We start from the raw sequence: 27,856 nt of genomic DNA, 5'->3' as shown, positions 1-27,856 counted from the left end.
TAACGCACCCAGGGTGCCGGCCCGATTCCGGCGAGCCGCCCCGCGTCCGAAACGGTTGAGGAATGACAGAGTTACCGTGTGGGGGTCCCTCTACTGTACCCTATACTGTACTGTACTGTCACTGTATTGTGTGTGTGTGTGTGTTTTAGGTTGTGCACAGGTGGTGAAAAACAACCATGCTATTTTCGTGCTCATACCCAGCCAGGCACCCACCCACCCAGCCAGCCAGCCAGCCACCCACCCACACACACACACAGCTCCGTTAGGGAGTGGTTGCACCACTCAAAAAATAAATAAAGGCTACCTTTAACTAACCTCCATGGCCTGGAACAGGCTATGGGGTCAGGGATGTTCAGCGAGGTCTTGTAATCAATCTCTTAAGAACAGATTCCGAGCTGCGCTACTGGATCTGTCGGCAGGGGCATTCAGAACGTGCATATATTGTTGTTAATGGGAATGAAACCATAGGCGGATCCCACTGACCAAACGGGCAGACGTCCTGTTATCCACATTCTATTGGGCACTGTACTGTACTGCACTGCACTGCACTGCACTGCACTGCACTGCACTGTACTGTACTGTACTGTACTGTACTGTACTGCACTGTACTGCACTGCACTGTACTGCCCCCAGAGGAATATTCAAAGGAAATTAACAGCAGAGGGCAGAGGTTAAGACGTTTTTCTTTTTGGTTTTTACTAGTTCTTCAGGGAGCACGTTCCCTCGGGTGATTCAGATCTCTATGAGCTGTTGTCTCTTTGTGTTTCACAAGGTTCACATCGCACCGCCCACTGATCGTTGTGTTTTTAAATACAGTAGGCGTAGCTGTAGCCCTCACAGCTAATATTGAGACTTATCCATCTCATCCTTAGAGTATACACTGTATGAATAGAGATGGCACCGGATTTCTCCTCCTCATCCACTTGCATTAAGCCCCCAGTTGTGGAATACATGGGAGTAGAATACAAAGAAATATTATCAAGAGGTTTGGCAAATTAAGGAACCATTCTTGTTAAGAACAAAGGCTTTATGATCTCTAAGTCTACATGAATAATTATATAAGTAGTAAGAAGAAGATGATGTATGGACGTATGTATAATGTATGTCGGTTAGTCTGTATGTATATGTGAGTCATGTATCAGTTTGTGCAAACATGAAAAATAAAATGATTGAAAGAAAGTTGCTCAAAAGCGCATGAGGTGATTTCACTCTTCCTTCCGGGTATAGGAACAGAGTGCATTCTGGGATGGATTGGGCCAAATCGTGAACGCGCTGCCGTTGACTATCACTGCACGCGTCCACGTATGAAACAGCGTTAGCGTGTGAAACAGCGTTCACGTGTCATCATGAACGTTGCACAATGATACAACGGACCAGAATTGGCCCCAGCGCTGCAATACCAAATCCGGCCACTATGTCCATTTCACCTCAGGGTGATGTCTCTATTCATATATACTATAAAAAGGTATCATCCATGCCCTCCACCGGTGTGTGACCTCATAAACAACGTGACTTATGGGACATGTGGTTTTATTATTATTCCATGCACCATTGCTCTTATAGGGCCCTTCTTTTCATCAGCATATTTGGCAATAAAAAGAGTTATGCTTTTATGCTCATTAATAATGGAAACTGTACTTATTTCTCTCTCTCCAGCAGCCATATTTCTGGTATCTTGGCTGAGCACCGCACTTTGATTCAACTCCACGGAGACGGTGGGCCTTTTCCGCGAGAAGAAACAACTCATTGATTCATTAATCACATCTCCCATTCTGGAACATTTCGGGGAAAAATAATCTAATCCTCGTAGCCCCCACCACCCGGATAATTAAGTCAAACGAGAGAGTCAACACAAACTGATCAGGTGCGGGTCGGGTCGGACGAAAGGGGGCTCTTCCTTCGACCTCCGGGATCAGGGATCAATGATCAATGCCGCCAAAGCCAATTTACAGCCAATGGCTTTTTGCAATCCATCGCTGATTCAATTGTAAGCCATTATTAACGCAATTTTGGGCGGGAACCCCCTTTTGGTGTTTTAAAGCATTATGTCATGCTTTAGCTATTCAAAAATAGCTCATAGCGCGCCACCGAGTGGCGCGCTACGAGCTTGTATAGGTCTGCTATTTTTGAAAAGTCGTGAAAATGTGGTGCAAAATCTTTGAATATATATTTCAGAGCGAACATTTTAAACTAAAATATTGGCTTCTGGGCGGGGGGGGTCCCTGGACCTACACATTTTGAGATGGGGGGGGGTTCGTGGCCTAATAGAGATAATTCTGGGGGTCCTTGACATGAAAAAGGTTGAGCACCCACTGACATAGAAACATGGGGTTTTTCTGAAAAATGGTATAGATTTTGAAGCCTTTTTTTTATTTTTTCAGTCCAGAATGGGTTAAGAGCATGTGGCGGTGATGCTATGGAGTTGACACACAATCAAAATCCAATGGTTTCATCCTTCGATAATAATGTTCCAACTGAGCCCTGAGACGGGCGCCATACAGTACCATTATACAGTACATACAGTACCACGACCATGGGAACATAATGACACATACAGGAGAGCCTGCACGCCTTCTATGTCTCTCTCTCTCTCTCTCTCTGCTATACCTTAAAAGGCCTTGCTTTGTCTCTTCCCTGAGAAAAGATGCAAGACCTGACCTGACAGCGCCGCTCCATCGGCAGCCCGGGATAGACCGTGTCAGCTATTCTAACATCTCTTCATAGCTCATAAAAAAAGACATGCGATCCCACAGAAACGCTCTATAAGCACTCTAATGCAGACAATAGTTCGCCACAGAAGAGCAGTTTTCCAAACCAGTGCTAAATAAGGTGAGTTTACATTACAATCTTTTTTCTTTTTTTTTCTCCCCACAAAAGGAAGCCTCGGCAAGTCTGCAAGGTTTTCCAGTGTCAACAGAATCCTCAAACCACCGCTTTGAGGTAGGTGTGAAGTGTTGCTGACCTGTTACTATATGGACCGACATCAAATGCAGACACTAGTTTGCAGTTTCCAACCAGTGCTAAATAAGGTGAGTTTACATTACGATCTTTCCCTCGCCCACAAAGAAGGTCCTCTGGTTTTCCGACTGTCAACAGAATCCTCAGTGAGGAAGGGTTGAAGATTGTTGCTAACCCGTTACTATGGCCAGGTGTAATTTTTCTGATTCAAAATGTATTTATTTTTCTATTGTATGCTAATACAATTATACAACAATACCATACATAAGTACGGTATACCTATACTTTAACTACAGTATACTAAAAGTATACTAATACAATTACAGGGCCTAAAGAAATATAAGCACTCAAATGCAGACGATAGTTTGCCACCACAGAAGAGCAGTTTCCAACCAGTGCTAAATAAGTTGAGTTTACATTACAATCTTTCTTTTTTTTCTCCACCCCACAAAGAAGGTCCTCTGGTGTTGCTAACCTGTCACTATGGTCAGGTGTAATTTTTCTGATTCAAATTATTTATTTTTCCATTGTATGCGTATAATACAATACCACACATAAGTACGGTATATATACCTATACTTTAACTACAGTATACTAAAAGTATACTAAAACAATTGCAGGGCTTTTTTTTGTATTTATTTTTTTATCCCACGATTTTGTAACCCATTTTTCACCCCTGTGCCAATCATCTACTGTGATCCTGGGCTCTACACACCCTCCGCCAACCTGGGGAGAGCAACGGACTTGAACTCATGCTCCCATCATGCCTGAGTGTCCAATTACAGGGCTTAAAGAAACATAAGCACCCAAATGCAGACAATAGTATGCAGGCAATAGTTTGCCACAGAAGAGCAGTTTCCAACCAGTGCTACATAAGGTGAGTTTACATTACAATCTTTCCTCTAGTTTTCCACTGTCAACAGAATCCTCAAACCACCCCGCTGTGCAGAGGAAGGTGTGAAGAGTGTTGCTGACCTGTTACTATATGAACCGACATCAAGGCTGGCCTTTGAAGAGTGAAGACAGTCTCAGTCTGCAAGGTTTCACCGGGCCAAAGTCAAGGTGCGTGAATCAATACAAAAAAAAGCCACATGAAGCATGGCGTGTACGTCAACATCCCCGTCCCCCCGTCCCCCTCCCCACTCCACTGAGTTCCGTTGAATCACTTCAATCATGAATCAACAGCCCACTCTGACCACCATTACGTCACCACTACGCTCGTCAGAACCACCTCCGCAGTCCTCCGCGGCGGTACCAGTGTTGTTGTTCTTGGCGGACAATTTTGATTTTAGTTTTTTTAGTCATAGTCTCGTGAATTGTTTTCATTTTAGTTTCAGTCACATTTTTAGTCACCTGGAATTCTTTTAGTGTCTAGTTTTAGTCGACTAAATATCATAAGATTTTCTGTCGACTAAATCTACGGTTGATTTAGTCGGAAAACAAAATGTATTTTGGTGGGCTGCTGATGCCATTGTAATGGCCGTTTTTTACACTTGCTGAAAATAGCAGATCTACAAGCTCACAACGTGTCGCAGCGCGACGCGTTGTGAGCTTGTAGATCGGCCAAGTGTAAAATGACTTATACCGGATCTCTTGTACACACTAGTCCCTTCCTAACATTTTAGTCTAGTTTTAATTTGTTGACGAAATTGTCAATATATTTAGTCTTATAGTTTTAGTCATCATTGATTCGTTTTCATTTAGTTTCCATTTAGTTTTCGTCAGCGAAAAAAGGTAGTCGACGACGAACATTTTCCGTCTTAGTTTTAGTCAACGAAATCAACACTGCGCGTTACCTTTCAGCGAGTCGCACACTCTCAACCACCCCGTCTTTGCACTCTTGGCCGTCGGACTCTAGGGTGCAATGGAATGTTTGCTTGGTGGTTTCATCGAACCACAAGGTGTAGACAGAACGGCCGGGGGGACTTAAAAGGGCCAGGTGGAAAAGGGGTGGGGGGGTGGGGGGTCTCCAAATGCTGAGGTGGACCCTTTTTTTCCCCCCCGTGTGTCAGAACAGGACAGGATGCGGGCCAGGGAGGAGTCCAGCTATATGAGGAGAGAGACCCCGGATAGCAAACAGGAGGTCAGGAGGGCTGATTTGACATTAATGCTTTCCAGACGTATATAAGATGTGATCCAGCTATGAAAACAACAGGTTTTTCAGCCCCAACCTGGGATAAGGGTCAACAGTTTAGTTTAATATCCTAGACACTGTACCCTGGAAAGCCCCTTCACTGTCCCTGCCCAACCTGGGATAAGGGTCAACAGTTAGTTTAATATCCTAGACACTGTACCCTGGAAAGCCCCCTTCACTGTCCCTGGGATAAGGGTCAACAGTTAGTTTAATATCCAGACACTGACCCTGGAAAACCCCCTTCACTGTCCCTGGGATAAGGGTCAACAGTTGGTTTAATATCCAGACACTGCCCCTGGAAAGCCCCCTTCACTGTCCCTGGGATAAGGGTCAACAGTTAGTTTAATATCCAAACACTGTCCCTGGAAGGGTCAACAGTTAGTTTAATATCCCAGACACTGTACCCTGGAAAGCCCCCTTCACTGTCCCTGGGATAAGGGTCAACAGTTAGTTTAATATCCCAGACACTGTACCCTGGAAAGCCCCCTTCACTGTCCCTGGGATAAGGGTCAACAGTTAGTTTAATATCCCAGACACTGCCCCCTGGAAAGCCCCCTTCACTGTCCCTGGGATAAGGGTCAACAGTTAGTTTAATATCCTAGACACTGTACCCTGGAAAACCCCCTTCACTGTCCCTGGGATAAGGGTCAACAGTTAGTTTAATATCTAGACACTGCCCCTGGAAAGCCCCCTTCACTGTCCCTGGGATAAGGGTCAACAGTTAGTTTAATATCCAGACACTGCCCCTGGAAAGCCGCTTCACTGTCCCTGGGATAAGGGTCAACAGTTAGTTTAATATCCTAGACACTGCCCCTGGAAAAGCCCCTTCACTGTCCCTGGAAGAACCCTTCATGTTAGGCATGCACCCCAATTTATGGGTAAATCGTGGATGAATGGAAGGTCTTTGAGTAATCACAACGAAAATTTGATTTGTTGGGTTGGATTCAGGAGGTAAGTGTTTTACACAAGTGGCATTTGCTTGCAATTTGTCATATCTGGTATCTAATTCAGAAAGCTATTTCCTTCTTTTTACAGGCCATTCATTAGAGCTATAAAGGTGCCATGGCAACGATGAACAGACTGAGCGGTTTTATTTGTATTTTTAGTAACAGACAGTAAGGAAGGATTCGGACATGTCACTACATGCATGGTGGATGGCGCCCCCTGTTGTAACACGGGTGTCCTACAGTACAAATTAAAGTCACCCCCAAAGATTACAGTAAAAAAAAGGGGCCGACAAGATGTGAGATAAAATTAGAGAGAAGAATTAGTGTATTTCCTTCAATCAATAGCCTCCAATTTCACATCCCTTTGCCACGTGAAAGCTTTAGCCCATTTTGACCTGAGATCAGACAGTCTTCTGAAAAAGCTATGTTTCTATGTCAGTCATTCTTCGATTTATCAAAAATAGCAGACCTACAAGCTCGTAGCGCTATGAGCTTGTAGATCTATTTTTCCATAGCTAAAGCATAACATAATGCCAAAAAGGGTTCCTGCCCAGAATGGGTTAAGTTATAACATTTAAATGATTGTGGATGAAAGCACTCAAATGGTCAATTCTATTCATATTCTGAGATTATCTGAATTTAAATGTATTTGAATTCAACACTGTTGTCTTGTTATTTTAGAATGCATGGGCAATATTTGTCTATTTGTTGGCAGAGAAGAAGAAACAAACGTGGTTTTATATTATAGTGCATCTTGAATATTATATCCGAAGTAAAGTAAATCTCCTCGATGACATAATGGGAATAGAAAATTAAATCTATTTTCAACGTTCACCTGTGAAGGGCGACAGAGGTCAAAGACAGGAGAATGGTTTCTCCAGTCCATATCCATCAAAACACACACACACACACACACACACAGTCTCACACACAGTCACACACACACACACACACACACACACACACACAGCTTATCCCCTGTTATCTCACTCAATTAGCTTCTAAGGCAGCCTCCCCTCCCTGTATATTAGTGGTAAAGGTCAGGTCTGGAAAACTGGAACCTATACACAGTATATACAGTAACAGACTTTATAAATACATATAGGCTACATTTCACCCAACCTTGGGCCACGTGTTCTGCCGGACAACGATGCTTATCTACAGTATACAGTGTTGCGGTCACCGTTTTAACCCAATCTGACCTGAGATCAGATTCATACGAGGTTTCCACTGCGGACACACACTGGTCTGATGAACCCATTCTGACCTGAGATCAGATTCTAAAAATGTCAGTCGTTCTTAGATTTTTCAAAAAATAGCAGACCTACAAGCTCATAGCGCGCCACTCGGTGGCGCGCTATGAGCTTGTAGATCTGCTATTTTTCAATAGCTAAAGCATAACATAGTGCTAACACCAAAACGGGTTCACGGTCAGAATGGGTTAAGATATGTGATAAAATAAAAAATAAACTAAAGAGATAAGCATGATAAATAAATAAATAAATAAATATGTCAAGCCTGCTCCCCTCCCTCAACGTCTCCATATTACACCATGTGATGTGACAACTGCTGGGACGACACAGATACAATATTAACAATGCCAAAAAGACAACCACAAGATCTGTGCAACATTTCATGGCTCACGGCATTGAAGCTCTAAAATGCGCTGCAGGACTTCAACACAATCCTAACTGGACAGTTTTAGGACAAAGACGTTTTAATGGAAAACAGTGGATTAAGAACCTCAACACGGATTTTCCTGGAGGCTTAAACATGCCTAAAATCAGATCTTGAACACTACGAAACTTAAACTCAGGATTAAACTGGAGAAATCTAAAAGTGATTGGATCAGACTTCCTTCGGATACATGGCGAATGCATTTATTCCTTGCATTGTGCCTACAAATTGTGCCTGCATTGTGCACAATGCACTGAAGTTGTTTAATTCCCCCCCACACCGGTCACCTCACACACACTGGTCATCACACCGGCTCAAAGTGAGAGAGGGGGGGCGAAAGATAGGGGAAAAAAAATAAGCCAAAAATAATAAATCAAACAAACAAGGGAGGCATTTCAATGAGATGCGAAAATCCTAACCTGCATGTGAGCTCTGGAAATGTGTCAAAGTCGTGCGGGTGGACGAAGCCCACGGCCTCACCGTTTGGGCCATCGTTCGCCAACAACAACAACTCTGTGCACAGCGCAGCACAACGCAAACGCAGCGCAAACACAACACAACACAACACAACACAACACAACACAACACCAACACAGCACAGCACCAACACAGCACGAGAAAATCAATCGTACACTAATTAGACTAAACACAAAGGATCGCTGTTTGTTTGGGGGTTGTTGTTATTATTGAAATGGTATGTTGTGTTTTGGTGTTTTGGTCTGTTTGTTTCTGAATCTGAACGATGCTGAGGATGGCATCCTCTTTCATCTTTCATCCAGGAGAGTCGTGGAGGAGGAAGGATGAATCTGAGGCCGAGTATCGGACGCACAGATTGCATTTGTAGTACGAGAACAGGAAAAAACACTGCTGGTATATGTGTGAGTCTGTATATTGTGTGTGTGTGTGTGTGTGTGTGTGTGTGTGGGCGGAGAGCACATGACACACATATACCATTAAAGGAAGAAGTGAACCAATCCATTTCAAGCAGAAAATGAATCTCCACTTTCACTCAAGACAACAACAGAGCTGTACAGTGAGCGCTGCTATAAAGAAAAGGCCTGTATACTGTATATCAGTCAGCATTTTTCTATTGTTATATGCTAATACTACAATACCATACATAAGTACGGTATACCTATACTTTAACTACAGCATACTAAAAGTATACTAATACAATTACAGGGCTTAAAGCAACACACAAAAGATTCCAAGACTGAAAATGTTTCTTTGCAAATCTGCACTGATCTCATTAAATGACCCCCATATGAAATCCCACCGTTTTTTGGTGAGTTGTAAAACTTGTGATGGTTTAGCTATACTTAAGCAGACAAGCTCAGTGATATTAACTGTAAAGCACAGCTGTAGACGGTCCATCGTAATACAGCAAAAAGGCATTCTCTTTCATAATGATATGTTCTCATTTAGAGTACAGGCGAGTATAGGACACTAGCCTATATAGCTATATATGTATCATCACATTCTAATATTAATTAAAAAAAACAGATTAGCCTACTAAAAAACTACAAAGAATTATAATGAAATAGTCCCCAATAATCCTTGGGTGCAGGGTTCTTCACTTTGTAGTGTTTATTTGCATGAGCAGGCCTATAAAAGCCGGTGAAATGTGTGTCCTGTTACCCATCCTATAAGAAGCATGCCAACTCTAGCTGTATATATAGTTCACCCTCCATACAGTTCTGCACATTAAAAAAGAAAAATCGATTGGATGATCAGCCATCTGATACATAATTTAGCTAAACATATACAGTAGAGCCTACTATAGCTACTATACCATTCAAATGTAAAAGGAAAAAAAAGAAAAAGCATAAAGAAACAAGCAAACATAAAGCCAATATGTTGCCGTTTAATGAGCTCCCTGTTGTGTCCACATCCACACAGTCTCGCACACACACCAGCAGCCTCGCAATTAGGCTGCAGCCCCTCGCTGTGTGTGTGTGTGTGTGTGTGTGTGTGTGTGTGTGTGTGTGTGTGTGTGTGTGTGTGTGTGTGTGTATAGTTGGCTAGTATGCATGCATAGACTGGATGATGGGGCTCACTGACTGCCGTCCTGTCAATTAGATAACTGGCCCGTCAGAGAGAACCGGCGGCGGCTACACCACTTTAGACACACCGCTGTCTAGCATGGGACTATAATATAGCAGCCTAGTACAGACAGACTGACGCGAGTTATAATACAACTGTAGGCTATACTGTAATAGCTACTTGGAGTTGGGACTCATGCGCTTTCATAGACCGGCGTCTATACAACATATCTTTGCAATCATATCGTATACATTTACAGTAATGTGGAATGAATGCTGCCATGGGGCAGCTGAGCAGCATAACGAGAGAGAACGAGAGAGAGAGAGAACGAGAGAGAGAGAGAGAGAACGAGAGAGAGAGAGAGAGAGCGCCGCACATTTAGGATTTCACCTGCTGCATTACTGTATATATTCCATTCCATTCCAGTGCGATGCGATTCGAATTGTTCCTGCAGTTTCTCTTATATAGCCACGCAGCCCCAGATTAAGCCTCAATAGAACACTGGGAATTGGCTGCAATCAGTAGCAATAATGATCAGCTGCGCATGTAACGTGTCGGCACAAGTTCAACGTGTCAAAGCATTGATTAGGACTCGGAGCACATTAATGTTATATTAAGGCTACTCGGTATCATTTCAACGTGGTCTTAATTATCGCAGCTTATCAAAAAAAGGGATTTGTTATAGACCAGAAAGAAACACAGGTAAAGTGCAGACAGTATAGCCGTAAAAATGTATTTGCAATAGGCTCGCCTTTTGTGTGTGTGGCATCATTTTGGTTCTTATCCGAAACCGAAAGCCCGACCGTACACAGCGTTTGCACTGCCAGCAGGTAGACTTTGTCAAAAAGGCTACATCATGCAGGACACCAAAAGGATGGAGGAATTCAACCCAGCAACGACGGGGAAAAAAACCACATAACAATTTGCTGCAGGTATTAGTAATTAAGCAGACCCAGACCAATGAGACCATTATCTGTCACTGACGGCCACGGTGCCAAGTTTGAACGCACTCTCACACACACACGCAGTATTCACACTGGCACTGCGCACATCTCCGACAGACAGACACAGAGAGAGAGAGAGAAAGAGAGAGAGAGAGAGAGAGAGAGGAGCCGTTTGGTTTAACGGTGGGTTTCATCCTTACCTTTCTCCGCGTCCGAAGCGGCGGTCAGCGGCTCAACGCACCAAAATAATCCCGAGACGGTGAGCATCATAAAGGCGATGATAAAGTCGGACATGGTTGCGGAGACTCTCCAGCGGCGGGCGGGCTGGTTGGAGCCACGGCGGCAGCACTTTAATTCTCCCCCTCCTCACGGCACGCCGGTCCGGCTGAGCCTCTCTCTCTCTCTCTCAGTCCCCCTCCACTTCCTCCTCCGTTTAGAGTACGAGGGGCCGCCGTTATTATTCAAGTGATGTCAAGTGAAACCGGTTCGCAGAAGAACACGACCAGTCACCAGCACCACCGGCGCGGAACCGAACCCTGCACTGGCTGGCTCCTCTCGTCCTCTGCTCCCCTGGCTGGTGGCTCTGCTGCTACTCCCACTGTTCGACTCCCAGTCCTCCTCCGTCGCTCCTCCGGAACATTCACACTGCTGCTCCCTGCGCTGCGCCGTGCTGTGGGAGAGGGCTGTAGGTGTGCCGCGCCGGACGGAGCTATCCGGGAGACCGAGAGAGAGAGAGAGAGAGAGAGCGAGAGAGAGAGAGCGAGGGAGAGGGACACAGTTAGAGCAATGAGGGAGAAAAAGAGAATGATAAAGGGAGGGAGGAGGGGAGGGAGGGGAGAGAGAGGCAGAGAGCAATAGAGAGAGAGAAAGAGAGAATTGGAGGGAGGGAGGGGAGAGAGAGGCAGAGAGCAATAGAGAGAAAGAGAGAGAGAAAATTGGAGGGAGGGGAGAGAGACAGAGAGCAATGAGAGAGAGAGAGGGAGAGAGGGAGGGAGGGGGGGTAGGATGGCTAAGCGTCTTTCATCCCTTTTATTTCCAGTGATAAATGTGATCAAGGTGATAGATCCGTATTGATGAATATGCAGTGATCTGAGCAATAGGGATATATCGGGTGATTCTATAAGACGTTTCCAACCCAACCTTTTTTTGGGTTGACATTTATGAAACAGGCCTAAATTTATTAAACAAGACATTTCAGGCCGACACACAATATTATGCTGCTTGTTTCATAAAACTATGTCACACACATGCGCGGGCACACACACACACACACACACACACACACACACACACACACACACACACACACACACACACACACACACACACAAGCAGCCTACTACCAGAAATAAGTATTAACCAAATAAGCACCATGAGGAGAAATTATTCTAATATTAAGCTTTAAAAAAATAAAAAATCCAAACACGTGACGAGACTGTCCCTGGATGACCATGCCATATTATAGCCTTTATTCATGATTTCTGTTTATTTATTTCATGACCCTCAGCAAACCACAAAATAAATATTAAACAACGCACCGCGGCAGTAATGTATATATTAATATGTGTATAGACTATAGGCTATACTATTTCTCATTGATATTTGCTGCTTTGAACATCAAAACCTTTCTTTCCCTCCCCTGCAAAATAAAATACTACGGGGCTATTAGCCCATTCTGACCTGAGATCAGATTCATACGAGGTTTCTACTGGACTACACACTGGTCTGATTAACCCATTCTGACCTGAGATCAGATTCTAAAAATGTCAGTCGTTCTTCGATTTTTCAAAAAATAGCAGACCTACAAGCTCGTAGCGCGCCACTCGGTGGCGCGCTATGAGCTTGTAGATCTGCTATTTTTCAATAGCTAAAGCATAACATGATGATTCCCCGTTCAGAATGGGTTAGTCATATCTGGTGTGCAATATGCAGCCAGATAGAGTACTATCTGGTAGGAATCTAATTTGTGGATGTGGGTGAGTAAACAGGCCGCATGCGCTGCTTGGCCATGCAAAGACAGCCTGCAGCTACGATAGTCTATATCCCTCCACGACCCAAGACTCTCTCAGTACACTCACTGAAGACACTGAGGCCCCTTTTCCACCGGTTGGTTCCCAGTGGGAACCAGTTCAGTTCTTTTTGGTTATTAGTCCATGAACCAGAGCTCCAAAATTGGTGGGCAAACTATACTATACCCTATATTAAATTGTTTATAGGATCAATACAAGTAAATTAATACATGATAAGCCTTCTACAGTAGTAGCTTTTTCATATTTTCGATTATTTTGCATATTGTCCTACATAGTTAATAATATAATATATTTAAAAATGTAAAATTTGTAATACAATATCTTCTCAATTGGGGAAGTTTCATGGTGATAACAATCTAATATAGGTATGGTTTTGCTCCACTCAATTCATAATTAACGTTTCAATTTTGGAGCTCTGGCTCATGGACTAAAAACCAAAAAGAACTGAACCGGTTCCCACTGGGAACCAACCGGTGGAAAAGGGGCCTGAGAAGAAGCCAAGCCGGCATTTCTTTGGCTCATCGTTGTGTTATACAGTATAGGACTATACAGTAGGTGTTGTTACACACACACTGACACAAACACACACTGACACACACACACTTAAATAGGGGTGCCCACACTTTTTGACTTCAGATCTGTATACTTTCAAAATGACCAGCTCGGCAAGATCATAGCCACCAAATCAATTATCATACCATCGCTGAAAATAGTTTAAATATGTACCTGAGGGGGCTTCGGAATAGCAGAGTTGGTGTTACATTCTGTACAGTATAAGACAAATGGAAATGGAGGGGGAGAAATGTTTTTTTTTCTTTTCTTCAATATATTTTTTTATTAAATATGGACAGCATGTCATGTGATCTACCTGCACAGCCTGATCTACTGGTAGATCGCAATCTACCTTTTGGGCACCCCTGCTATAGGCTATACGATTACGGTGAAAATAGTACGAAATGTGTTTACTTAACTTTTTACCAAGATGATTCCCCGTTCATTTTCCTCATAGACATTTCCAAAAAGTATTTATTTTAAGACCTTTTAAGCGTCGTATACAAAGCCAACTGGAGTTGTGACAAATCATGACAACAAACACAATTTTGTGGGCCGAACAAATAATAAGAAAGAAGAAAAGAAACGGCGGAGAACACCACTTTTTTGTTGTTGTTTTTATTCTTTGTAATTATTTGGTTTGGTCCAAAATACTTTGTGTTTGTTGTCATGATTAGTCACGACTCGAGTTGGCTTTGTACGACGCATATAAGGTCTTTAAATAAATACGTTTTGAAATGTCTATGAGGGAAAATTAATTGGGATTAATTTCCTGGGCCTGGCGTCGTTATGAAAGGGGCGCTCTATAGGCTATATGATTACGGTGAAGGTGGAAATATAGTACTAAATGTGTTTAGTACTATTTTTACTTATGGGATTTCTTGTCCACTTGTCCCTTCCTAAAATTTTACTCTAGTTTTTATCTGTTTAGTCTTAGTTTTAGTCATCATAGCTTATAGCTTTCATTTAGTAGTTTTTGTCAGTGAAAAAAGCTAAAAAAATCGTCTTGGTTTTAGTCGACGAAAACAACACAGCTATGCTATCTATATGCATCTATTTGTTGCGTTCATTTTAATTATTATTATAACTTTTTGTTCAATCTGTTATCAGTTGTCACATTACACACGGATCCACGCCTCGGTCGTCCCACGACAGCCACCGTTCACCGTCTGCCAAACAGATGTTATGCTCTCGTGTGTTCAGCCAAGTCCCGGGAAAGACACGCTGTGATTGGCCAGTAAAGTCACTTTGATTGGCGTGTTATGCCGAGCGCTAACCCCCCCCCACCCAAAAAAAGACTGTGGCTCATGTGGCATTTCTACAGAACAGATGTAAAGAAGGACAACGATATGCAGTATCCCGGTTTCAGAATACGGTGCTGGACCCAAAGAAATTAAAAAGTGGAATGTCCGAACACGATATAGTTCTGCTCCCCGTCTTTTTTATTTCAACGTTCCACCCCTTCGGGCTTTCTCAAGTTGAGAAAGCCCGGAGGGCAACGCTTCGGAGGGGTTCTGGAGGGGCGAAACGTTGTTGTATTTAGTATAAAAACGACGGTGGGCAGAACCATTATATCGTGTTGCGGACATTCCACCTTTTTCTTAATTTCTACAAAACAGACCCGCATGGCAAGTACGTTGGAAAATGTGTTATTTAGTCTGGAGTTGTCCTTTAACCCATGTAGAACCTGATGCAGATTAAAAAAAAGGCTTCTAAACTGTTTTCTAAAAGTTTCTATGTCAGTGGTGCTCAACCTTTTTCATGTCAAGGACCCCCAGAATGATGTGTATTTGGCCGCGGATCGCCATCTGAGTAGTTCCAGGGAGGGACCACCTCCCAGAAGAAAATATTTGAGTTAAAAACATTCGCTCTGAAAGAATAATTATATATTCAAAGACCAGTTCCTTTCCCCTCCATCAGGCGCCCCGGCTGGCCAGGGGAAGGTAGTTTAGGGACCAGGATTACTGCATGTTTTTTTGTGAGGGAATAAATAAAGAATGGAACATAACACAACTTCAAAATGTATACAAAATCTGTTTGAAAATAGCCTTTATACAAGCTCACAATGCGTTGAGACGCATTGTGAGCTTTTAGATCTGCTAATCTGCTAAAAATACAATATTTTCCTCTGAGATGAATTGGGGTAGAAGTAAAAGTATTGTAAATACTGAAGAAAGATACAATAAAAATAAAAATTGTACTTAAGTACAGTTCTTGAGTACTGTACTTTACGGCTCTGTTCCATCCAGATTTTTTTGAAATATTTTTGTTTACATTATTGTTTTCAACATTGATGTTATTATTATTACCAATACAATTGGTGTGTTTTTGCCAATTAATTGTGGGCCCACTTGCTAAAAATAACACAAATCATCTACGGCAGCTTAGACTATTCTCATATGGTGAGTCTGCGGCCAAATACATATTAATTTGGGGCCCGGGGGTCCCCAGGGGTCCTCGACATGAGAATGTTTCAAAACCACATCCATGGCCCCAGGGTAGGCTTATAGTAGGGTTTGAAAAGAAAAAGGAGAAAAAGTGCATTTTCAGTAGCCTACTTTTTTGTAAACTTTTCAACACAAATCTTTCCATGTTGGTAAATGGTAAAATATTGGGGTCCACTGGGGGTTGTTGACTAAATAGCCCACTGAGCATTTAAAGCAAAGTTACTATGTTTACCCAGGGTAACTGGACTAAGGAAAGGAAAGGTACCATGTTTACCCAGGGTAACTGGACTAAGCTCAAGAACTTGTTTACAGCCAGGCCCTGCTCATAGAACATTTCATGGTAGGGGGTTCAATGCCTTGTCCAAGGGCTCTTCAGCGGTGGTCATTTTAACGTGCCGGTCCGGGGATACGAACTAGCGACCTTCCGATATCAAGACCGCTCCGCAAACCGTTCGGCCACCGCTGCCCCTATATATAGTGTTTAAAGCAGTTTCTTATCGCATTTTTAGACACATGTCTAATAGCCGGCTGTCAACACACAGAAACAAAACCATAGTCATCCTTGATTCGGAGAGAGAGAGAGAGAGAGCATATTATTGTGCTTATTCCATCGTTCCCCGGCCCAAATTGCTTGTGACTTGGGAGGGAGGGTCACACCGTCGTGGGGCTGAAGCTAAGCTGGCCTGGGCCAGAATGCTGAGCTATGGGGATGAGGTTCTGGTGGTAAAACCACGAGAGACAGCGCTATTAGGCCGATAATGAGCCCGCCGGTGTCGGTGTGTGACTGTGACAGGGTCACCGGGGCCAACGGAGGAGCTGCTAATTTCGGGAAAGGGATGTTTGTTGTTGCACTTTAATCCATTCTGGACGGGAGAACCCCCTTTTTGGTGTTTTATATGTAAGTGTTACGTTATACTTTAGCTGTTGAAAAATAGCAGATCTACAAGCTCATAGCGCGCCACTCGATCTTGTACAGTAGGTCTGCTATTTTGGAAAAGTTGTGAAAATGTGGTTGCAAATCTTTGAATATATATTTCAGAGCGAACATTTTTAACTAAAATATTTGCTTCTGGGGGGGGGGGGTCCCTGGAACTACATATTTTGAGATGGGGGTCCGTGGCCCAATAGAGATAATTCTGGGGGTCCTTGACATGGAAAAGGTTGAGCACCCACTGAGCTTGTAGGTCTGCTATTTTTGAAAAGTTGTGAAAATGTGGTGCAAATCTTTGAATATATATTTCAGAGCGAACATGTTTAACTAAAATATTTGCTCCCGGAAACTACGTATTTTGAGATGGGGGTTCGGTGGCCCAATAGAGATAATGTTGGGAGTCCTTGACATGAAAAAGGTCGAGCACCCACTGACACAGAAACATGGGGTTTTCAGAAAACTATTAGGATTTAGAAGCCTTTTCTTTTTTAATCGACATCAGTCCAAAATGGGTTAAAAAGGGGGAGAGGAGGACGAGGAGGAGGAGGAGTGTATCGACTGAAGCTGGCGGGTTCCAAGCAGTGAGAAAACTGGCACGGAGTAACGGCGGTGCCATCACTCACGTCACTCTCAGGGGTTTAGGGGCCGCGCCAAGGTCACAGGCGCCGAAGAAAACTACACACCGCGCATCACTCCGAACCACATGACAGCGCCATCGACCAGGCCATAGGTCATGTGGGGTGTGTGTGAGAGAGTGTGTGCATGCGTGTGTGTGTGCGTGTGTGTGTGTGTGTGTGTGTGTGTGTTTGCGTCTGGCGCGTCAGCGTGCGTGTCTAGGCGACAGCCATGACAGGCTCCCATCCAATCTTGTATGTCAGGACCCGTAATGCGTGTGAGTGACACACAATGGATGTGGCAGCCCCCTTTAACCCATTTAGTCCTGAGGACGATTCTATAAATCATGACAGTTTTCTGAACAATAACCTCCAGTTTCTAATGTCAACATTTTCATGTCAAGCAGGACCCCAAAAAAATCAGCATTTGGCCACCGACCCCCATCTGAAAAAATGTAGTTCTAGGGCCCCCCTATAGAAGCAAAGATTTGAGTTATAAAAACGTTCTGAAATAATATTATATATTCAAAGATTTGCGCCCACATTTTCGCGATTTCTCAAAAATAGCAGACCTACAAGCTCGTAGCACGGCACTCGGTGCCGCGCTACGAGCTTGTAGATCTGCTATTTTTCAACAGCTAAATGCTTACAGTATACGTTAACTTAAAAACACCAACAAAAGGGGGTTCCCGTCCAAAATGGGTTAAAGCCCCGTGGCGTGCAGTCGGCTTATAACTGCCCATCCCTCAGTAAAAGCCTCATGGTTCTTCTCTTCAACACCCACTGACTGCTGGGTTGTTGTTCCACTCTCTCTCTCTCCCTCTCTCTGACACACACACGGCTATACTCTGACACACACACGGCTATACTCTGACACACACACGGCTATACTCTGACACACACACGGCTATACTCTGACACACACACGGCTATACTCTGACACACACACGGCTATGACACACACACGGCTATACGAAGGCTACGACGGGCTCAGAGCGAGGCTATACCGTAAGCTCGGTAGCATGCTGAGCATCACCCTTATTGACAGGTGCGAGCCCTCGCAGCACTCATTATTTGCATAAGGGCCTCGCGTTAAGCTGACGTGCTTGGTGCTCAGGTGGACGGCTGTTGCTAATTAGGGGCTAAAGGTGAGGGGGGAGGGGGGTATAGGGCGGGGGGGGAGAGCGCGATGTGCTGATGATAACGCTGTGGTGTGCAGTGGAGAAAGTGCACATGAATCACATGCCGAGTGAAATAACAATGGGTTTTTTGCTGTACGTTGATCCCATGCAGGCACGTGTTGGAGAGGTATAGGGGCTGGAATCCCTGCATAAGAGGAGCACTTTTGGCCCCAAAATATCGAAAATAGCAGATCTACAAGCTCACTATAAGGCGCATTCTGAACATCAGGTGCAGGCCCGATAAAATCTCAAATCCCATGCCTGTTGGAGAAAACAAACCGATGTGAAGAAGAGAAAGTGGGGGTGGATTGGTCGGACATATACCCTCCGAAAACCTACTGACAACATCACTAGGCAAGCACTGGACTCACTGGAACCCACAGGGCACTGGACTGGAACCCACACAGGGCACTGGACTGGAACCCACGGGGCAAAAGAAAAGTGGGGAGGCCAAAACAGACCTGGAGAAGATCAGTGGAGACAGTGAGGCAAAGACGACCGGATTATCGTGGGCCCAGCTGAAGAAAACTGCTCAAAACAGAATCCGATGGCGGAGCCTAAAGGAATAAGTCAAAGTAAGTCAAGCTCACAACGCGCCGCAGCGCAACGTGTTGTGAGCTTGTAGATCGGATATTTTTGGGGGCGCAAACCCTGCAGTCTTTACCTACTGGAGATGCGGTCGGTGTAACGTCACATGAATTTCGAAAACAAATTAGTTCAATGCAAAAATGCTGCGTTCAAGTTTCAGGAGACTTCGGGGGAAAAAAAATAATATCCTGAATGCTGCCTTCCTTCCGGCATGGCATTTTGCATTTATTTCACTATGTAGTAAACGCTGCATTCGTGGTCTGGAAAAGGGCAGTTGTTTAAATTACAGACGCGTAAAAGGGCACGGGCTGAAGCCCCCTTTTGATATCTAAGTGTGCACACGGCCCTGGTCCCGTGTGCAGAAGAGAAGGCGGGACAATCCAAATTGTCCAATCGTGACTCTTTGCCATGGAAAAGAAACAGTCCTCTGTCTTCACCAAAAAATGTGTCGCCTTTGATGTGAACGATTGCGGATGTTATTTATTGGCCCATGAAGGGACGTTCTGCTCAGTATAATTATAGAACAGTGGTTGTGTCATTAATGTGAGTTTTAAAATGATGTCCTTGAATACTTAAAAATGTCCCAATTATCTGTAATAAGGCAATAACAAGACATAACCTCTATATCCCCAATGACAATTTGTCATTTGGAAATAGGAGGGGATGATGATGCCACAGGTTTATTATTATCGCCATCTCAGCAAATGAAACATCTCTTTGTCTCTCTTTGTCACCTCAAACAACTCTTGGCTTTAAAACAATGCACGACGTGAGGTTGCTTTGCACATATTCACACCGGTAAGTAGGGATGCACCGAAAGGGAAATTCTTGGCCGAAAACGAATACCGAATATAGGAAACAGTTGGCCGAAAACCGAATATCCGAATATGATTAATATTATACATCTTTTTTCCTACCATTGCTGTCACGGCCGTACCTTAAAGCTACCTGATTTATGGCAAAATAAATGGTTATGGCAAAACTTAACTTAAATATTAATCACTATTATGGGTCCATAAAACATATATTCAGCTCTTTTGAATGCATTAATTGCATACACTATTCGGTGATATATTTTCTGCCTATTCGGGCCGAAACCGAATAGGCTGAAAATGCATTTTTAGCCATTTTCTGCCGAATATTTTCTGCGGCCGAATATTCGGTGCATCACTACCGGTAAGGTGACGTCCTGTGAGAATGTGACTTGCATAATATATAGTCTAGAGGTGGAAACCTCTAAGACCTCATTATGTCCACAGGTGTAACTTTAAATATGGAGATGAGACTAAAGAGGTTTCTGCTCCAACATGATATAATTCATTAAATATTGATGCTGGTATAACAAAGCTAAAACTATATGTTGAAGGTTGTACTTAACTCATGCTTCCTTCATGCCTGAGTGTCCAAGTTGCTCCTTTTCACCTGACAGGGGGGAGTTTCCCTGGTTGGACGTAGCGTGTGGAAGGAACACGTTATTCCAACCAGTTCCTTTCCCCTATATAATACCTAAACCTAACCCTAATCTCAGTAAAACTACACCTAAACCTAACCCTAACATTAACCTCAGTAAAACTATACCTAAACCTAACCTCAGTAAAGCATACCTAAACCTAACCTCAGTAATACTAACGCATTGGCTGTGGGGCGTTTTCCAAGAACCCGAAACGCGAAACGAATACCATATTAGCCTGGAGACGCCGATGGAGGGCTCGTCTGAGGACGACGTAGAGAATGAGATGCAGCCACATTTTTACGTGCATGCATCCCTGAGTGTACATACTATGCAGTTCATGTGTTCAGTGTGTGCATGTGCGCGCACGCCAACACGTGCATGCTGCCGCCGTCAGCCTATTTGTTTAGCCCATTCTGACCTGAGATCAGATTCTAAAAGTGTCTTCTACATCCTGACAGTTTTCCATTCTGACCTGAGATCAGATTCTAAAAAAATGTCTTCTATGTCAGTCGCTCTTCGATTTTTCAAAAAATAGCAGACCTACAAGCTCGTAGCGCGCCACTCGGTGGCGCGCTATGAGCTTGTAGATCTGCTATTTTTCAAATAGCTAAAGCATAACATGATGCCGACACCAAAAGGGGTTCCCGCGCAAAATGGGTTAGTGTAGTGGCTGCATGACAAGCCGTGTGGATAAACACGCTTCAAATTGATTCGGAAGAGGCGACCCGTAAACAAACCCCTGGATGCTTTTTTTCTGCTTCTCGCTGTGAGTAAATCCTCCTCTATACCAAACCGGAGCTTCTTCCTTGCTTTCATTATAGCTCTGATTCATCTGCAGTACAGTATCTCTGCCGGGTGGAAACACGTACACGGAATATTCTTTACAGTAAAATGGAGGAGAGAAGAAAGAAAAAGGTGGAACATGTGTTCCAATGGATCCACATTGAGTGTAGTTGTTATTTAGTTAAAGGGACCCAAAACAATATGTTAAAGGTAGAGTAAGTGATTTCACTAAAAAAAAACCTTAGGTTTCGTTTTTTGGCTGTGGGACCTATAAGCCTTCGTCCAATCAGGATAGAGAGTCAAAAACGAAACCTAAGGTTTTTTGACCCCCAGGGGTTAACTGGGGACAGGGAGGAACTCCTTATATGGTCAGTACACTCTATAGTAGAGAGGATTATCACAACAAAACAAAGAAAATAAGTGATATTTGAATTAAGTGAAATCACTTACTCTACCTTTAAAACTGTTTGGTAGCCATAAACGTCTAGACGTCTAATTGCCAATCAAGTACCGGATGGCACGGACGACAAGACGTCTTCCCTTGGGAATTCAAAAAATGTCATCCATATTTTGAAAACTCCTCTAATCTGGTGTACAGGTGATGACATGCACATTACATGCATAATATAATTACAAATTCTTTCTTTCTTTATAATGGGGGAATTGGCACTCAAAGCCTAAACTGGTGACCACAAGGTGACGCTGAAATAGTTTAATGACGTTTAGAAGATCTAGGGGTCTGTGTGTGTGTGTGTGTGTGTGTGTAATATGTGGTTTTAGATAATTTAGATTTCATGCAGTGTCTATGATGTCATGGACTCTGGGCTCACTTCCTTCCTGGACTACAATTCCCATAATGCTTCAGTGCACTGCTCCTCCTAGGTAGGATAGGGGGAGGGGGGGGGGGGGGGGGCTGTCTTACTGAGACAACATGTAGTCCAGGAAGTAAGTGAGCCCAGTGTCCATGACATCAGACACACTGGGCTCACTGCAAAAAATATTTAAAAAAAATATATATATATTACACCCCCAAATATATTTTTTCGCGAAAAGGGTGTAGTGTCCCTTTAAAAGCTCTTGTTAATACTTTTCATTCAGGTTCACCATTTATAAAACACACACACACACACACACACACACACACACACAAACCTAAAGGGCCACTTCACCCATTCTTCATATACTGTATAATTGGTCCTCACAGATGCTCATTATATGATGGTATACTGTACACTGTGTCTCGGATGAGGGCAGTGCGGACACTATACAGTTCACCTGTAAACCTGCCTACCGTGCAGTTATTATGATGGGTTTTTTCGATGAGCTTGGATTGGAACTGTCCACACTGGCCCTCCTCTGAGACAGACACACACACACACTGGCCCTCCTCGGAGACACACACACACACACACACACACACTGGCCCTCCTCTGAGACACACACACACACACACACACACACACACACACACACACACACACACACACACACACACACACACTGGCCCTCCTCTGAGACAGACACACACACACACTGGCCCTCCTCGGAGACACACACACACACACACACACACACTGGCCCTCCTCTGAGACACACACACACACACACACACACACACACACACACACACACACACACACACACACACACACTGGCCCTCCTCTGAGACACAGACACACACACACACACACACACACACACACACACACACACACACACACACAGGCCCTCCTCTGAGACACAGACAGATAGATGAACTCCAATCATACCAAGATAAGGCTGAGAAATGGGCGCTCCGGCATGTATGCAGTTTCACCAACAAAACAATTTCAACAATATAGCAAGAAATAGTTAATTTACAAGCGTTATGTTTGTGTGACACACATGCACACACACACACACACACACACGCACACACACACACACACACACACGATATGACAGAATGTGTTCCACGGACAGGTTGCTGTTTTAACACAATGAGCATCATTTATCACATCCGAATCTCTGAGAGGGCTGCATGTGTTCTCAGCTGCTTATGCGTGTGTGTGCGGGTGCGTGTGTGTGTGTGTGTGTGTGTGTGTGTGTGTGTGTGTGTGTGTGGGGAACAAGGAAATGCACATTCTACATATAATTCACACACACACACACACACACACACACACACACACACACACACACACACACACATACAGTAGCCCTGTGTTGCCAAATCCAGCACTCCAGTGCAAAGTTGTTTGAAAAACCCAAAGCAATTTCGAGTTAATTATACTTCTCTGATTTCACAGGGGGGGGGGGGGGGGGGGGGAGGGCTTGAATGGAATAAAAATATTTGAACGTATCCAATGCAGAAAGAGCAACCATGATTTATTGTTATAAGTATAGGGAACAATATGATATTTCTAGCTTGTTTTCAATTTCATTTTAGTTAGATTTTCTTCTAAATATGGTGACATATTGTCTCACCATCAAGGTAGCACAGGCACGTATGTGCGCACACACACACACACACACACACACACACACACACACACACACACACACACACACACACACACACACACACACACACACACACACACACACACACACACACACACACACACACACACACACACACACACACACACACACACACACACACACACACACACTCTCTCTCTCCAGGAATGGTATGTGTGCTCTGATGTGTAACTCACTACTGCCATCTATAGGGGAACACGGTGGCTTCTGGTTCAAATTAAATGCTGCTCAAAGCAACATCACTTTCACATTCACTGCATACATTAACATGCATGAATACATTAACATGGAACTGCATGAATACAACAGGGGGAAGAAAAAGACAAATGGAACAACAGAAAGGATCATTTATGTGTACTTGGGTGATTATGGAGCCTCGTCTTCCAGAGTAAAATTAAATGTAAAAACACCAAGGCAGAGGTGTCATTTGAGAAAGAAACGAAAGATAAAAACAGCAGATCTACAAGCACACAACGCCTCATATAGTGTGGTGTGTTTGAGCTTGTCGATCTGCTATTTTCTGGAAAGAGGTTTGGTTTGGAGGGGAAAAGACTGAAGAATATGGGATTCCATAATTATACAATGTCGCAATGCCTTGTGTCAATTGTGTAATTTACATGCTAACGTGGACCTATTTTGGTGATGCAGCTGTGGTCACCTAGGGTGTCTTCCTTCTCAGGAGAAGCTAGGAGCCGAATTCCGGTGGCTATTGGCATAACAAAAGGAGTTTGTTGACCCGAAGGGACAGACTGATTGATCAAAGGCTTTGCTACTAATAATATGCACCACATGTCGACACCCAACACAATGTAAAATGTTTAAAAGGTGACCCAGAATACTATCACTGAGTCAGTCGGAGGCGCAAGCCTTGTGGAGACTCTGCTGGCTGGCGTGAGCCTATAAGCTATACGCTGTAAGCTGTTCCTACTCTGAAATAAACATCATGGAACTTCATCTCGTCTGTGTGCACAATTCTCTCCTGTATGGTAAAATATATACATCAAGACAAAAAGGGCAGACCAACAAGCACAGAGCCGACGGTTACGTTCACTTTGGTGTTGAGGGTTTAAGTAGTTACAAGTTAAACCTCTGAAAATATACATTAGCATGAATCCAACACATAACAAGGCACAGGCAAGACTCTTCACATACTAGAGCATGTCTGAAATAAGTGTCATATGTAAATATGAAATAAATGCTTAAACATGTGCAGGTGTAATGTTAGAGACCACAGAAGACATGTAAATATGAAATAAATGCTTAAACATGTAGCTAGGTGTAATGTTAGAGACCACAGAAGACATGTAGATATGAAATAAATGCTTAAACATGTAGCTAGGTGTTAATGTTAGAGACCACAGAAGACATGTAAATATGAAATAAATGCTTAAACATGTAGCTAGGTGTTAATGTTAGAGACCACAGAAGACATGTAAATATGAAATAAATGCTTAAACATGTAGCTATAGGTGTAATGTTAGAGACCACAGAAGACATGTAAATATGAAATAAATGCTTAAACATGTAGCTAGGTGTTAATGTTAGAGACCACAGAATACATGTAAATATGAAATAAATGCTTAAACATGTAGCTAGGTGTAATGTTGGAGACCACAGAAGACATGTAAATATGAAATAAATGCTTAAACATGTAGCTAGGTGTTAATGTTAGAGACCACAGAAGACATGTAAATATGAAATAAATGCTTAAACATGTAGCTAGGTGTACAGAAGACATGTAAATATGAAATAAATGCTTAAACATGTAGCTATAGGTGTAATGTTAGAGACCACAGAATACATGTAAATATGAAATAAATGCTTAAACATGTAGCTAGGTGTAATGTTAGAGACCACAGAAGACATGTAAATATGAAATAAATGCTTAAACATGTAGCTAGGTGTAATGTTAGAGACCACAGAAGACATGTAAATATGAAATAAATGCTTAAACATGTACTGTAGCTATAGGTGTAATGTTAGAGACCACAGAGGACATGTAAATATGAAATAAATGCTTAAACATGTAGCTATAGGTGTAATGTTAGAGACCACAGAAGACATGTAAACATGAAATAAATGCTTAAACATGTACTGTAGCTATAGGTGTAATGTTAGAGACCACAGAGGACATATAAATATGAAATAAATGCTTAAACATGTAGCTATAGGTGTAATGTTAGAGACCACAGAGGACATGTAAATATGAAATAAATGCTTAAACATGTAGCTAGGTGTAATGTTAGAGGCGAGCCCACAGAAGACATGTAAATATTAAATAAATGCTTAAACGTGTAGCTAGGTGTAATGTTAGAGACCACAGAAGTGAACCTTTTCAAGCCTGTTTTCTCAACTCGCTGTTTCTCTGCTAGACGCATTATACTCAATAAGCCATATCTCCAAAACTGGTGGGTCAAACTGAACAACCAATATGTCAATTCGAAAATGCACGTATGTGCATATGTGGATGAATAGGAAATGTATGTCTCTATATAGCAATATGCAATTTATATTTCCATGTCGGGGGGCCAGCTATAGGTCAGGAGGTAACCGCAACTTGGCCTGAAAGACGTTGAAGACCCCCTGTAGACCCCCTGAGACCCCACTCTCTCTCTCTACTGCTGTAGAGAGTGATGTGGCTGCAGGCATTACTCTCAGCTGGAGTCAATCCCACTCCCACTCCAACTCAATAATGAACTTCAAGTCTATATGAAGCCATCTATATGAAATCGATGACAATGTTTAATCTGCACAACACAATTTTCATGTCATACAATGTAGTGGGTGCTCTCTCTACCTCTCTCTCATATTATCTCTCTCTCTCTCTCTCTCTCTCTCTCTCTCTCTCTTATTATATATAATATCTCTCTCTCTCTACAGTAAGGGGTCTTTGGCCTGAGCGACGTTGAAGACCCCCTGATGGTGTAGAGAGTGATGTGGCTGAAGCCATTACACTCAGCTGGAGTCAATCCCACTCCCACTCAATAATGACCTCAGTAATCTCAGCCCCCCACCCCCCCCACCCCACACCTCACCTCACCGGGGGGGGGGGGGGGGGGGGGGTACAGTGGTGGTGCTTGACTGCCTAGTAAACGCACACATCATGCACGGCGACATACATATGGATAAAAATATATATATATGCATACACAGATTACATGAGCACACATTGGCACTGTAGACTTATTACAGATGACATGCACGCACGTCTCTCTCTCTCTCTCTCTCTCCCCCTCCCTCCCTCTCTCTCCCCCTCTCCACAGATTGGCAGAGGTCAAAGCGAGAAGTGGAGTACGTGGCCATGGGAACCAGAAGAGCAGGGAGGACGGGGAGGGGCGAGGGGCTGGCAGCTCCGCTCCGCCGCTCCGCCCCACACCTTCCAGGTACTGACTGGAGTGGGGGCGAGCAGAGAGAGAGAGGGGTGGGAGAGAGAGAGGGGGAGAGAGAGAGAGAGAGAGAGAGAGAGAGAGAGAGAGAGAGAGGGGAGGGAGGAGGAGAGAGAGAGGGGGAGAGAGAGAGGAGAGGGAGAGAGAGGAGGAGAGAGAGAGGGGAGAGAGAGAGGGGGAGAGAGAGGGAGAGGGAGAGAGAGGAGGAGAGAGAGAGGGGGAGAGAGAGAGGGGGAGAGAGAGAGAGAGAGAGAGAGAGAGAGAGAGGGGGGAGAGAGAGAAATCGGCTGGATACCTGGCTAATGAGTTATCGCCGCACTTCGCCTCCCTGATTGAGATTTAAGAGGCGTGGGTAGGCGGAGCCGCGGGGGAGAGGGGAGGGGGGTTGGGGTGGTGGTGGTGGGGGGGGGGGGGGGGGGGGGGTGAGTCAGACGACCTTTCCGGAAGCACCTTCACCCCGGGCCGGCCTCCACACAGAGCCCCCCCGACTATAACCATGGTCGGGACAGCATGACAGCTTTTAATTGGATCTTAATGTAATTAACTAAAGCGTTGATGAGATTTGACCGGTGGCTGCTGTGTGCTTGACGGAAGAAAAAAAACAAACAACAACAACAACAAACTAGGATATTAACCCCATTCTGACCTGAGATCAGATTCATACG

The 27,856-nt window shown here is 43.7% G+C and overlaps 2 protein-coding genes across 2 annotated transcripts in view; one reads left to right on the top strand and one right to left on the bottom strand.

Moving 5' to 3' along the window:
* Nucleotides 1-11,205, bottom strand: part of lrp1bb (low density lipoprotein receptor-related protein 1Bb) — a 634,358-nt gene extending 623,153 nt beyond the window's left edge. The window contains exon 1 of the mRNA XM_080786185.1: nt 10,904-11,205. Within this exon, the coding sequence (XP_080642311.1) occupies nt 10,904-10,997 (94 nt within the window). The 5' untranslated portion in view covers nt 10,998-11,205. The remainder of the gene's footprint in view (nt 1-10,903) is intronic.
* Nucleotides 1-27,856, top strand: part of LOC308331078 (frizzled-7-like) — a 456,379-nt gene that overhangs the window by 7,765 nt on the left and 420,758 nt on the right. The gene's annotated exons all lie outside the window — the stretch shown is intronic.

Source organism: Protomyctophum bolini (genome assembly GCF_963924005.1).
Source record: "Protomyctophum bolini genome assembly, chromosome: 16".
NCBI lineage: Eukaryota > Metazoa > Chordata > Actinopteri > Myctophiformes > Myctophidae > Protomyctophum > Protomyctophum bolini.
This window is presented reverse-complemented; position numbering and strand designations above follow the sequence as displayed.